Raw genomic sequence first — 15,437 nt, 5'->3', positions numbered from 1 at the left:
AAGAGCTGGTACAAGTCTTTCTCTGTGTTTTTTTTTTTAGGAAAAGCTACTTTGTGTATGAAAATCTGAGAGCAAGGCTTGGGCAACAGCAAAACAAAGATCACTGATATTATTCCTGAAAAGTCCATGGGAAGACCTTCTTTAGCATGCTGGCTGAACTTCCCTTTATGAACTCCTGAATACTGGATAAAATATAACTATTACATAAACTAAATACCAAGCTCATAACAGAAAATAAGAACACAAACGGGAAGTTCTCAGTGCCAAAACAAATTGAAAATTAGAAGCACTGGAGTGGATGCCCTGGCAGCCCTCCAACATTATGAACTTGGCTGTAGGGATCACTAGCTGGTTCAATGCATAAGCACAGGGCCTTGAATTTCAGTGAGGCGGAGCAGCTGGAACTAGGCCCTTAGGTAAAACCTTGCACCTTAAAGAACTGGGACTAGAAAAATTTCACCTACTAGTCTGGTGAATAGGCAAAGAAGTTGGTTCTTTTTCTGGAGCTTTGGATAAGAGTTAAAACCAAAGGTGCCTGTGAGAAATCAAAAACCCAGGCCTGCAATAGATACAAATTTACAATACTTGCATAATTCAGGAACCAAAAATTGAGAAATAATAATTTACAAATGCTTCAGGATCTTTAGGAGCCAAAGAACCCTGGCAGAAGCAAATACATAACTGTTCTGAAGGGACTCTCAATTCAAGGCAGAAGAGACTCCCGTAAAAAAAACAACCCCATCTCAGAACAGCACCAGAGGAGCAAATAAATCACTTTGAGTACATCAGCAAATGTTGTAAACAATAAAGAGCGTAAAAGCTAGGAATAATAGAAGGACCTGAAAGAAAAGATAAAGATTTAATTTTATTAAAGAGGCAAAATAGAAAGAATAGGCAGATATCACAAAGAACCAAACAAAACATGTAGTATTGAAAGCAATATTGTCATTGAAATGACAATGAATGGGTCTAACCAGATCCCACAGATGAATGAATGTAATCACTTTCTTTTCTATTCATTTTAAATTATGCTCAGCTCTATTTCTTTCCAAGTTTGTCAGATGTCGTACTTGTATCCAAGTATTTGCTACTCAATACAAGTTTACAATGAACTTCTTGTCATTTTCAATTCCTTCCCTTGAAGCCAAAATTAGTTTCACAGCAAAATGAATTAACCTTCCCTTATTTTTCCTGTGAAGGTGCAGTTCTTTCACTTTTTCTTCTAAGTTCCACGGAGAGAGAATTCATCCACGTTTCAAGAAGGCCTACTTTAGGACTCCAAAGTTAGAAAAGAGCACCGGGGAGAAGAAGGTCCTTCCCAGTGCCCTGGAAGAGTAGGCGGCTAGCATTTTCACAAGTTTCGCGTCAGGGCTTTTATCGTGCCCTTGTTGGTGCTGCCTTCTACACAAGGGCCAGGCCTCCACTAGTCTGCCGGTTTTGAAGCTTTCAAAAGCTTCTGATGAGATTAATAATACCAAATAAAAAAAAAAGCTTCTGATGCACATTTCTGATGAAATCGCAATAGTGCTCTGTTTGCACCCAATCTACCCTCCAGTTTCCTGTGGTGATCCAGGAGGCAAAGTTCTACGTCAGCCTTTAGTGATTCCCACAAGCCTATCTATACTGACAGAAATTCCACAGTGTTCCTAGCACGCTCCATGACTAAAGCTGATAACGGCTTTACCCTGTAAGCAATGTGCATTTTAATAAATACATCGAGTAGTTTGATGTGTATACTTAGAACTACCCAGAAGTCCTTATTCAGCAAAAGTACATTTGCACCTTTTCATCCATTTGAAACATATAAGCCACCAATTAGACAAGTGCAAAGCTAATGTTGTTTTAACACATTGTTTTCACCCCCAGAGATGTTAATTTCACAGGATGAAAACCACAGTAGAGTATGTTGGCAACTTAAAAATTATTCATTCACAAAGTGATGAAATGAAGGGACACAGTTGAAAATAAATAGATTAAGACTGAATAAAATCATAAGTACAAGTGAAGAGCTGTGGAGTGTAGGAGATGCAGGAATTAAAATAGACAAAGATAACTGTTTAGATGATGCTGGGCCAGTCACGATTGACATTAAAGAAAGAAGTGGGATGTGACAGCAAGTAAACTCTTCCTTAAACAAACAAACAAAAAAACCCGCAAAACTTATTCTCTTCAGTAGCAAAGAACTTCAAAACATAGGCCCATTCTTGGTAGTTAAGACAGGTGTGGAATACTGTAAGGCCAATCCGAGGGTAAAAAAGCAACTTCATATACATGGTCAAAAAATATACGGCCATACCGTCTTCTCGTCCATTACTTAGGGACTGCACCCCAGTGCACTCCGAGGCAAGTCCTTCCTAACTCATTAGCGACAATATGCTCAACTGTGAATAAACTAGCCAGTGTTTCCTTCCTTTTTTAATTTAAATAATACACACAAATACAGGACCTATTGTTAGTAGTACTGGATTGCATACACGGAGGAGCGGTAGGTAACGCTTCAGTATGCGCTCTGGAGCCAGACTGCTGGGGAAAAATTCTCAGCTTTCCCATTTACTACTCAGAGTAAATTGCTTATCTGTGACTCAGTTTGCTTGTCTGTAAAATGAGAATGTCACGGATTTCACGGGGTTAAAATCTTAAAAAGCCTTTTGGGCCTGCCTCTCACACAGCTCAATAAATATTGGCTGCTGTAAGGTGTTGCCAAAAAATGACCTGAACTGGCAGTTCTGCCACACTGCGTAACGTTTCACGCTGGTAGGCGTTTAAGGGGAAACCCGCACGTCCCGCTGCAACCACCGGCCCCACACGGTCTCCGCTCTGGGCTCCGCACAGCTCCACTTCCTCTTCCGGACCCGGGAAGGCCCGTCAGAGGCCCAGGCCCGCCAGGGGCGGAGCCAGACGCGGGCCGGGTCTCGAAGTTCGGCACCTCCCAGGCCCGGTCCACGAATCTGAGCCAACGCGGAGGAGTCTGAGGCGCCGGAGCAGAGCGAGGGGGAGAGCGGGACCCCTCCGGCGGCCGTAAACAACTCCAGCGGCGCCCCGCGGCCCGCAGGAGGGCGGGGGCTCCGGGCGGCCATCGGAGAGCGGGGCGGTGAGGCGCGAGGCCCTGGGCCGGGGACGTGGCTGCCCAATGGGTGCCGGACGCCGATCGCGACCTACGCCGCCTGCTCCTTTCGTTGTCAAGCTCGAGTCGTGGCACCCTCGGAGCTGCCATTGCCAGGACCCTCTCTTCTATGCATCTGTCGCTTTGGGGAAAATGGAACCCCTAAATCAGGCATCTGCTAGGCAGCAGCCAATGAAATAGGCCGCGGCGGTGGGGTCCTTTGCTCGCGCCTAAATTCAAAGACATAAATAGTTCGGCCCGGTGCCGAGCGCGGGCGAGGGTTGCGGCAGCTCTGGTAGTTCTCCTTCCGTAGCGCCCAGGCCCGGCGAGGTGGGCCCGCTCTCCGCCCCGAGGGCCTGGAGGAGCTTCGGGGCGCCTCCAGTCGAGACCTGACGAGAGGTGAGGCGGCGTGTGCGTGCAGCTGGCTCGGCCTGGCCTGGCCTTTCAGGCGGGAGGCGTGGCTCCGGCTAAGTCAGGCCTCAGGGATCCCTGTCGGGATGGCTGGTTCCTGCCCAGCCTTGGAGTCTGGCGAGGAAGTGTTCACAGGAAGGCCTGGAGAGGCGAGGGAACAGCCTACATGAAAGCAAGAGACTGGAGAGCATAGGGGATTCTTCTTTCATGGATACGTACTGACAACCCCCCTCCTAAGCCCAGCTCTCGAGTCAGGCAGTCGTGCGTACGGCGGTGGCGGCAGGCAAAGATCCTACAGCAACGTGCAGTAGGATAGATGAACAAACGAGTATTGTTTGGTGTCAGCCTTAAGTACCATGAAGGTAATCAAAGCGGAGTTAGGGAATAGGTAGAGGTGCTCTTTCATATAGGGAAGTCACGAGGAAGAGGACATTTGAGCGAAGACAGGAGTGCAGCAAAGGAGAGGGAGCCCTGCAAGTATGGGGAGAAAGACTTTACAGGCAGGAGGAAGAGGCTACGAAAGAATTAGTAGTCTGTGTCAGCTAGAGTATAATAACGGTGGAAGATAAACCTGGAGAGGTAAGTAGTTGACTTCCAGGTTGAATTAACGGTTTAGTTAACTTCCAGGTAGTGACTAACTATCGTTATGTTTTCAAGTTGGAAAGGGTACGTTTACTTTAGAGGAAGTAGCTTGTCAAGTGGCTGTTTTATTTCTGTTGAGCTGTCGTTTTTGCTTTTTAGTTTTTACAGTCACTATGGTTCCAAATTTGCTTTACATTTACGTGTTTCTTGTTTATACAGAACTACTTTGTGGCCTGTTTGATTGGTAGCAGAGGTTTACCGGTGCAAGTCGGTGGTGAAAATGCATATTAAGTCAATCATTCTTGAGGGATTCAAGTCCTATGCTCAGAGAACTGAGGTCAATGGTTTTGATCCCCTCTTCAATGCTATTACTGGTTTAAATGGTAGTGGAAAATCCAATATATTGGACTCCATCTGCTTTTTGCTGGGCATCTCCAACCTGTCTCAGGTAAAGTGTAAACTTTCTGACTTAATGTAAATTTAAGGAACCTCAAAAAGAGAATTGGAAACTTGCCAGTTTTCTCTTATTTGCATTTTTTACTTTATATGAATTATTTTACACGTCAGTGCAGACCTTTAAAGGTAGGTATTACTCCATTTTTTAGGTTAGAAAATAGAAAAGTAGAGGGGTTGCCTAAGGGTTGTCCTCTTAAGATATTTGGAGCAATACGTAAAGACAGATATTGTTACTTCAAGGCAGTCTCATTCCATAGTCCATATTCCCGCTCCTCACCCCTCTGTGTTAAAATGCTTTTTCAGGATCTCCTAATAGGATTGGATAAATAGTGAAATGCTTAGACATTATCTTCCCTTCAGTCTTTCAAATTAACTTTTGTTAAGAAATGAGTAGAAAACAATTCATTTCAGCGTTGAAAAACTGGAGAAAGGTGTTCATTTCAGGTTGTTGCCCTTTTCCTTTCCTTTTGTGTGAATATAACTGCCTGGCTACTTGGGAACACTATATGGGAAACCCCTTTTAGTGCCATTTTGTTCAGTACAGGTTTTTATAATTGATAACACTTTTCTTACTTTAGGTTCGGGCTTCTAATTTACAAGATTTAGTTTACAAAAATGGACAGGCTGGTATTACCAAAGCTTCAGTGTCAATCACCTTTGATAATTCTGACAAAAAGCAAAGTCCTTTAGGATTTGAGGTTCATGATGAAATTACAGTAACAAGGCAGGTAAGTGACTGCTAAATATTTGGATACCTAAGAATTTGCTTGTCTGTTGTATTTTTTAGCAGTATGACTTTGCTGGAGAGGAAAAGTTTATGAGCAGAATGGATGCATCAAATACTAGATTCCCTAAGAATGTCTGCCTTGTTAAAATTTTGATTATACAAATTCCATCATTTACCAAAAGGATAGAAAGATATCTGAAAAGTCATCAGTACAAGCACTCAGCCATGCTTAAATCTTGACCCATGCCTGCATCTTTTTTGTGCTGGAATACTCCTAGTACTTGGGAACTTGCTATCTTCTAAGGGAACCTGTTCGGTTTTTGGATAGGTCTAATCAGAAAATTATTCCTATAAATTGAGACAGTGCTATCTTCAGGATTTACACATTAATGCTGTTTCCCTTGAGAGCATGGAGGGCAAATTTAATATATTCCATATTTCAATATTTAAGTGTTCTGAAAGTCTAGGTGTTTTCTAAGCTAAATCTATGTCTTTCAATCGATATTTAGTTGTTTTCTAGTTCCTTTACTGCTTGTAAAGAATCTAGTTTCTAGTTCCTTCAGTTGTTTCTGGCTCCAATTTTTTATATCCTTTTTTTAATGCACAACACTGCAAATTGCATGTGTCAGAATTGGTCTAGTTAGGACAAAATTAAGAATTGTCCCATCTTTCATTTTATGTACTTTACTATTTTTCCCCATATGACATTGGGGAATTCATAATGCATTATGAATTCATATCCTATTTTCTTAAAATCACTAATTTTTTCATGTGTGCTATTACTTAGCCATGTTACCTCCATTTCCTGTATGTAAGCAAGTTTTTGAAACCAATGCAGGACCTTAAACTTATCCCTTAAAACCTTTTTCTTTATAGAAGTCAGACATTAGTTTCAGTTTACCAAAGTTTTATTTTTAAAAGTTCTGTTAACTCTCACTTATTTAACATCTCAGCATTATATAACTTTATTTCCCTTTCTATTTTAATGAAAACCTCTGTTTAAAAAACAAACAAAAATAAGCATTGTAGTTTGGGGCAGAATCCTGTTCTGTGCCATTAAGTATCCATTAAATAATCACTCTACAGGAGTTTTCAGTAAGTCTGCCACTAATCCGTATAAAATTCCTGTCCTCATACAAGTCCATATGCCTGTATCGTCTCCAGAATTTTGTTATAAACACTTTGTCAAATTACTTATGGGTTTACTAGACCTACTGTTGAAATATATTAATGTATGATCTACTAACCAAATAATCCTGTCAGGAAAAGAAATGAATTGGCATTTATTCAATATTGAGTGCTTGATTTATACTGGGCATCCTTGAAAGCACTGGGAAATATAAATAGAAGAATGAGAAGCAGATCTTGTCTGTTAAGGACCTCAAAATATGGTGGGTGAGACATTCACACCCAATAAATGACAGTGTGAGAGCTATAGTAGAGAATGAATAAGCTGGTGTCTGGTATAAATTGTTCATATGGATTCCATGCTGAACTGAAGGATCCAGGTACTCACAAGTCATGTCTTTAATAATCTGTTTTAGAATCTTGTCTGGACTGCTATTAAACTCCTTGTCTTTAGTTTTAGGATCTGACTTCTGTTCCATAGGAAATTAAAAGTGGAGGAAGAGGAAAAATTGCAAAAAGATGGTGATCAGGGATAGAAAATATGTTTTACACATACTTGGAAACATAAAGCTGGAAGCAATCTTAGAGAACTAGTCTCACACGGGAGGTTAGGAGATTTATGTGTGGTGAGGTCACATGCATAGTTAGCAAAAGTCCTGGGTTAGAAGCCACATGTCCTGAATCAGTCTCATTCCTGATCATGTTGTACTTCTCCACTCTCATAATTGGTTGGCTTACCACTAGTTTGACAGGACAAGCAAATGAAAGATAATATATTTGGAATTTATCATCCTAGCTAAAGATGTACGTATTCATTTATACCTTTTAAAATACTTTCCTTTTTAGGTGGTTATTGGTGGCAGAAATAAATATTTAATCAATGGAGTAAATGCAAACAATACCAGAGTACAGGATCTCTTCTGTTCTGTTGGCCTTAATGTTAACAACCCTCACTTTCTCATCATGCAGGTATTTTGTTTGTGGTCTTTATATCTTTGATAGTGGTATTTACATCTTTTATTTTTTAAGTTACTACAATAGAAAAAGTGTTTCTTTTTGGTTTTTCCATTTTTTATTAGTATGCTGGTGTTGGGCACCTGTTAAGAAATATGGGTTAGTTATTTGTACTGATATGTTAATGTTATATACATTTGAATTTTAAAGAATGTCTAGAAATAATTTTCCTTGACTTACTTTGTTCTTACAGGAACAGTACATGGCTACTATTTAACAAAAAATTCTCATAGTATATCCTTTCAATACTGGATTAAAGCATTTTTAAGTTCAAATATACGTTAAAATTTAAATAATTTTCTTCTTTAGAGACTTACTCAAATGAAAAATAAGGGCTAATGTTATCTTTACCTTATGTTATCTCACTAGATCCAGCCAGCTATCCTTTCTATCCTTTGAGAAACTCATCCCAAGATCAATGGCAGTATCCTAATGGAACCAAAAATAATTTTCACTATGTCATAGCCTCAGTGCTGAAAATTTACATGAATCTAAATTCTTAAGTAATATGATTCTCAGGGTTAAGTAGCAGGAGGTTTTTGTTTGTTTGTTTTTGGTTTTGTTGATTTGAGCTTTTTTGGATACTGTATGAATTTGATGAATTTCTGGCCTTGATATAAAACATTTTACTATTCTATGTGAGAACTAGAAATATGCAGTCTGTAGGAATTAAAGGGCTATCAAAAAGAATCAAGACATGTCCAATAATTAAACTAAATTGTATATGCTTAACCTGTTTTAGAACTGGAGTCTTGCTTAATGGTAAGTCTTGCTTAATAATAGTTAATATTAACTGTCTCAGAATAAGGTCTGAGTTAACTTTATATCATTTAAGAACATAATTTGTATCACTGATAAGTGAGAGTGAATAGCAAAATACTAAAATTACAAGATACCTTTCATCTCAAATCTAATAAAAGTATCTTTTCATATAGAATGAAAAAAAGAACTTCCAAAGGATTGGTATGTTAGGATACAACAGCTTCAGTGCAGATAAACATGTAGGCTCTTCAGTTACTCTTTTTGTAATTTGTTACTATTATAGTAAGTTTGCCATTTTATTTTCAGGGCCGAATTACAAAAGTATTGAATATGAAACCTCCAGAGGTAAGAGTACTTGCTCTATATATAGACAGTAAAAACAGTAATTATAGGTATTGTTTTTTTTTGTTTTTTTTTTAAATTAAAGTATCATTGATGTGCAATCTAATGTTGGTTTCAAATATACAACACAGTGGTTCAACAGTTACCCATATTGCAGTCATTATCTATCAATTGTGGTAAATAAGATGTTACAGAATCATTAACTGTATTCTCTGTGCTGTACCATCCCCACAAACAACTTTTATTGTGATGGAGAATTATTGTGCCTCTTTGTCTCCTTCCCCCTCCCCAACCCCTCTTGCATGGTAACCATTAATCACTTCTCATTGTCTATGAGTCTACTGCTATTTTGTTCTATCTATTTTGCTTTGTTTTTATACTCCACAAATAAGTGGAATTATTCGGTATTTGTTTTTCTCTGCCTGGTTTATTTCACTGAACTTAATACGCTCTAGACCCATTCATGTGTATTGTTTTAATTTTCTAAGTAATCAATTTTAGCACAATTTTTTCCATTGTTAACATTCTTGGAAACATTATTAAAGAATGACTAAAGAAAGTAGGGTTTTGTGGGGATTTTTTTGGAATTGTGCCCAACTTTTTTTTTTCTTTTGAGTTATGTACTTAACCCTTCTGAGCCTTAATTTCCTCACCCATAAATTGGAATCAATAATCCTTACCTCAGATCTGTTCAGAAGATAAAGTGAGAATGTGTAAGAAAAGGCATGGATTTTTAATCAGATTTTTAGAAATAATTTTTTTAATAGAGTTATAATTGACATACAAGATTCAGGTGCACAACATAATGACTTGATAAACATGTGTATGTTGTGAAATGATCACAATAAGTCCAGTGAACATCCATCACTGCATAGTTACACATTTTTATCTTGTGATAAGAACTTTTAAAAAATGTGTTCTCTTAAGATCTTGTAAGATCTACTTCTCTTAACTTTAAAGTATCCTTAAGTTTGGATTTTTTTTTTTTCGATTGGTTTAAGATTCCACATATAAGTGGTATCATACAGTGTTTGTCTTTCTCTCTGATTTATTTCACTTAGCATAATGCCCTCAAGGTCCATTCACATTGTTGCAATAGCAAGATCTCCTTCTTTTTTATGTCTGAGTAATATTCTATTGTATATATAAATAGATACAGAGAGCACATTATCTTAATCCATTCATCCAGCAGTGAGCACTTAGGTTATTCCCATGTCTTGGCTATTGGAAATAATGCTGCAGTGAATGCAGGAGTACAGATAACTCTTTAAGTTAGTGTGTTTGTTTTACATAGTGGCTGCACCAATTTATAATCCCACTAACAATGCACAGAGGTTCCCTTTTGTCCATGTGCCTACCAATACTTATTGCTTTTTTTTTTTGGCAATTGTCATTCTAATAGGTAACATCACATTGTGGCTTTGATTTGCATTTCCCTGATGATTAGTGTTTCTGAGCACCTTTCATATACCTGTTGGCTATGTGTATGTCTTCTATGGAAAAATATTTATTCACATCCTCTGCCCATATTTTGATTGGATTGTTTGATTTTTCCTGTTGAGTTGTATGAGTTCTTTATGTATTTGGATATTCCCTTATCAGATACATGATTTACAAATATATTCTCCCACTCTAGAAGTTCCCTTTCATTTTGTTGATGGTTTCCTTTGTTGTGCAGAAACTTTTAAATTTGATACAGTCCCACTTGTGTATTTTTGATGCTGTTGACTTTGGTTTTGGTGTCAAATCAAAATCATCACCCAGACCAATGTCAAGGCACTTCCTGCCAAGGTTTTCTTCTAGGAGTTTTATGTGCCCAATATTAAAATACATTTTGACTGTGGATTGCAGCCTTTCTGCCCAGTATTCCATGTCAGAGTTAAATCTACAGAAAAAGATTTGAATGAAATTAATTCATTACATCCAATGGATTACTCTGGTCATTAAAACTTAATTTTCTCATGGAGCCCCTTGAGGAGAGTTGGTATGAAAGAATGAATGTTTTGTACAAGAACAAAGGTTCTTCCGTTATTCCTTTCTATTGAGAAGTGCTAAATAGACTGATAATTGATAATAAAAGTCTGATTTGAACATAGGTCATGCTTATTTGCTTTAGATAACATATTAAGGGAAAACTTCTAATTTGAAACCTGCCAAATACATAGAAATCAAAGTGGTTTCCAGATAATCTTGAGATAGGGAGTAATGGTGAGTAGAAACTTCTGAAAAAAGAATATTGGACAATTGGCAAAATTGTCCTTAGGAAATTATAAAAGGCATTTGCCTTTTTCAGAGTGCTTTTCACATGAATTATTTTAATTCTGAACAATGCTGTAAGATATTAGTACTCTGTGGGTGAAGAACTGAGGCACAGAGAAATTTATTTGCCCAAGTTCTTAAAGCACAAGCTACAGTTGTGATGCAAATAGTAAGCCATGCTTCTTCATCCATGTAGGAACTTAAATGGCTTGAGTCTCACCTGGAACAGTTTTAAATAGAAACTTCTAAAGTGAAATTGAATGTTGTTAGACTTTGCTTTTTTTATACTTGTAATTGAAGGAAAAGAGGAGGGTGAAACTGCTGGCTTCATTTTTAATAGAGATGTACTCTGGAATGTCAGTGTAGCATTAAGTTTGGCTTTAGAATAAGAGTGAGGGCCAGAAATGTTTCTTGAATGAGTTATGACTAATGCGCATATTTTGTTAAAACTTAACATTTATAATCCTTTGGGTAATATGCTTAGTGAGATTAAGGCTTTAAATTATGTACTTAGTATAAATGCCAATGAGACTGATTGTCTGGGTCTCATTGTTAATACAGTGATACTGTCTTCTAGATTTTGTCCATGATAGAAGAAGCAGCTGGAACCAGGATGTATGAATACAAAAAAATAGCTGCCCAGAAAACTATAGAAAAAAAGGAGGCTAAGCTGAAAGAAATTAAGACGGTAATTAAGTTTATATGAAATATTTTTAGAGAAGAGAGTACTTTTGCATTTAGAGTTTCTCTGCTGTAAAGTGGGAACCCGCCTCTTCCTCCCCACTCTGCTTTCATTAATCCTCCATGCTTCTCCTTTTTAATATTTCTTAATGATCCTTCACATAATAAAAAATATGATTTTCCTTTATTTTCCAGATACTTGAAGAAGAGATTACTCCAACCATTCAAAAATTAAAAGAGGTATTTCCCATAGACATGAGGACAGCCATAATCAAAATATCTCTCAAAACTGGTGATGTATCGAAGATCATACACACAGGGAGGAAATGTATACTATTTCTCATGAATCTTTATCAAGATTTGAGATAAGGAGTTAGAGTTGGTACTCCATATTCAGCCTTCTATTTGTAGAGGATATGTACTTCATATCTTTTAAGTCATAATGATTTTGGAGAAGCTCTTCATAATCTCAGAAAATGACACGCCAGATTTTATTACTTGAAGAGAAATAAATCTATAGATTTTTCTGGATAATTAAATTGAACAAAACATTTCTTAAAGATACAATATGTTTACCCTTGTTGATAGAGTAAATAACTTCTAGGATAATAGTAAAAACAATTATTGCTGGCAATTGGTCAAGGCAATTGGTAACTGAAACAGAAGACTAGGTTTTCTCTATAGTCTTTGTATACATATATAGTTTTATTATATATATATAGTTTTATTATATATATATAGTTTTATTATATATATATATATATATATGTCATTGAAGTATAATTGATATACAGTCTTACTTTGGTTTCAAGTGTACAACACAATAGCTCATCAGTTACCCATATGTTTTAAAGTTATGCTTTTTGGTAATTTATTAAATGTTCTTTAAAATTTGATGCTTCTCAGCTGTCTTGAATCTAAAAGTATTGTAGGTGTTATTGGAAAAATTGAAAAATTGTGATCTTGAGGCACCCCCTTTGTATGCATTATTTACTAGGAAACTTTAGATCATGAGTGTAAACTAGGTTTCATACCTGATTTTGCCCAATTCTTTCTAAATCTGACAATGTGGAGCAGTCATTTAACCACTTGGGAATTTGTTTCTTCATCTTTAAATTGGAGACTTTTAATTTTTACTTTGGTCCAGAGGGTCCTTATGGGAATCAAGTTTAGTAATGTGTCAGCAAATACTTGTAAATAGTTACTGGAATGAGTGTTGGGTAGGCTCTTGGTAATAACTGCTGCTCAATACGTGTGATAGTGTTTTGTTGGCATTTGTGTACGTTGTATTTACAGACTTTTTAACTACCCACAGTCTGTGAACCTTATGTTCACATTTCTTGGTTAAGAAATAACCATGTAGGATTCACTAGAGATGGTATAATGAAATACTATCTAAAAAGCCAGAGTTATTATGTCATTAAAGTGACCTAAAATTTATAATCCATGATTACTTAATCTAAGGTATAGTGGGAAATATTATACATGCTGTGCAGTTTGATTCTTCAAATTTATTTTAATTATGAATTTTGAGTTATACTTTATTGGTGATTTCTCTTTCAGGAAAGATCTTCCTACTTGGAGTACCAAAAAGTAATGAGAGAAATAGAACATTTAAGTCGTTTATATGTTGCTTATCAGTTTTTGCTGGCTGAAGACACCAGAGAACGTTCAGCTGAGGAGTTAAAAGAAATGCAGGATAAAGTTGTAAAGCTTCAAGAAGAATTGTCTGAGAATGATAAAAAAATAAAAGCACTCAATCATGAAATAGAAGAATTGGAAAAAGGAAAAGATAAGGTCAGACATATATATAAGAATAGATAATATGCCCTGTGAAAAAATGTTGAATTATATATGTGATTATTTAAGATTGGGCATTGTCTTCTGTGTTGATGTTAAAGTATGATAATGAAATAGCTTAAAAAGTAAATCATTCATATAGAAATCATATAAGAAAATGACAACATGAACGAATTTAAAGTATGTTGATTGAATTGAATTATAGGAAAGTGGAGGTATACTCCGATCTTTAGAAGATGCTCTTGCAGAAGCCCAGAGAGTTAATACTAAATCTCAAAGTGCCTTTGATCTCAAGAAGAAAAATCTGACAAGTGAAGAGAACAAACGTGAAGAGCTAGAAAAAAATATGGTTGAGGTAAGCAAATAAGTTTAATTTAATTCCACTAGTATACATTTATCCATTCTGTTATTACTTAATGTCTGCTATGAACCAAGTGTAGTTGGGCTATAATGTAGCAGTGGATGAAGTGACAAAATGGTCAAAATGCTTTGTGAGTCTTTATTTCAGTGAGGGAAGCAATGATGAAGGAAATAAGAAGGTGAAATATATACCATGTTAGGGAGTGGTAACTGATGTGGAGACAAAAAAGTAAAATGGGAGAGGATTAGGAATATATAAAGAGAGGTATAGCTTGGGAGTTTGAATTGAGTAGCCATTGAAAGTCTCTGAGAGGGTGGTAGTTCATAAACCCTGAAGGGAGTCAGATAACAATAAAAGTCAATTGGGAGGCTGTGGGGGAAGATGTTCTAGGCTGAAGACTAATTGACCTAAGTGCCTGAAGTATTGGAAAAGCAAGGAGATCAGTATAGCTGATTAGCACTGAGTAATAGGAATGCAGAAAGGGAATGAGGTGTAAAAGCACATGTGGTTTTGCAAGATGTGACCTTTATTCTTAGAGATAACGGGAAGCCACTGGAGTTCGTGGAGCAGAAAAATTGACATTTTTTGTTTTAATGGGCTGTTCTTACTGTTTTGAAGATAAAGATAAAGAGACAATGCAGGGAATCCAGTTATTAGGTGATAGCCTTTGGATAAATGCAGTAGAAGTGGGTGTAATGAGAGAATTTAGGGGATTCTGTGTTTTAAGGGTAGGTTCAACAACGTAGACCTGACAGATTGGTTGTTGAACATGAAAGGAAGGATTGAAAAACTCTAGATTTTTGTCTTGAAAATTGGAAATCAGGTTACCATTAGCTGGGTAGAAAATACGAAGCAGTACCATGTGAACATCTGGCTTGAGATGCTACTAGACATCTAAGTAGAGAGTCAAATAAGTGGTTGGATATACAAATATTGAATCCATGCTAGAAATATAAATCAAAATATAAACATTGGCATGCCTTAGGGCTAGTGCTCATACTTTTTCCATACACACTAATTTCTTAGGTGATCCCATTCAGCCCAATAGCCCTAAATATCATCTATATTTTGATGCTTATCAAATGTACAATTAGCCTTGGCTTCTCTGAATCCTAGACTCATTTATCTACCTACTTGACATTTTTACACGATGGCTGACAAAACATTTAAAACAACATATCCAAAATAGAACACATTTTCCCTGGTTACCTAAACCTGCCCTTTAGGTACTGAATTTTCCTCATGTCAATAAATGGCACCACTATTAACCTAATTGTTCAGTCCAGAAATCTTAAGAGTGTTGGATTTTCCCTTTTCTCTCAAACCTCTATATCATCAGCAGCAAATTCTGTTGACTTTAAAAGTATATCCAGAGTACAGCCACTTTCCATGAGCTCCATCACTGCTAAGCCATTACTTCCCAGGAGGAATACTGCAATACTAATAGTCCTTAATAGTTGCTTTACTTTTATTGTTGCCACTCTACACAGCCTGTTCTTTACAGAAGCTAAAATATAAATTGGATCACGTCACTCCTGTGCTTTTAATAGACTTGGTTTCAAAGTCACATGTGTAATTAAATCCAATCTTCACCATGGCTTCCAGAACTCTACCTACATCATGTGACTCCTGGTTCCTCTTTACCACTTGTTCATTGTGATCCACACACAGTTCCACAAATACCCAAGCATATTCCTCAGTTGGCCAAGTGTAGAGTCCCCCTACTGTTAGTGTGGTCACTCTTTTTATTTCATTTAGGTTTCTGCTCAAAATGTCATCACAAAAAGGCCTTCCCTCATCATTCTTAAAAA

The 15,437-nt window shown here is 37.0% G+C and overlaps 1 protein-coding gene across 1 annotated transcript in view; it reads left to right on the top strand.

Moving 5' to 3' along the window:
* Positions 1-950: 950 nt before the first annotated feature.
* Positions 951-15,437, top strand: part of SMC2 (structural maintenance of chromosomes 2) — a 50,887-nt gene continuing 36,400 nt past the window's right edge. The window contains exons 1-9 of the mRNA XM_073226896.1: positions 951-3,502; positions 4,316-4,544; positions 5,131-5,280; positions 7,254-7,376; positions 8,490-8,528; positions 11,362-11,472; positions 11,661-11,705; positions 13,029-13,262; positions 13,471-13,620. Of these exons, the coding sequence (XP_073082997.1) occupies positions 4,377-4,544; positions 5,131-5,280; positions 7,254-7,376; positions 8,490-8,528; positions 11,362-11,472; positions 11,661-11,705; positions 13,029-13,262; positions 13,471-13,620 (1,020 nt within the window). The 5' untranslated portion in view covers positions 951-3,502; positions 4,316-4,376. The remainder of the gene's footprint in view (positions 3,503-4,315; positions 4,545-5,130; positions 5,281-7,253; positions 7,377-8,489; positions 8,529-11,361; positions 11,473-11,660; positions 11,706-13,028; positions 13,263-13,470; positions 13,621-15,437) is intronic.

Source organism: Manis javanica, chromosome 2 (assembly GCF_040802235.1).
Source record: "Manis javanica isolate MJ-LG chromosome 2, MJ_LKY, whole genome shotgun sequence".
NCBI lineage: Eukaryota > Metazoa > Chordata > Mammalia > Pholidota > Manidae > Manis > Manis javanica.
Note: the sequence above shows the minus strand (reverse complement) of the source record. Positions and strands in the feature narration are given on the sequence as shown.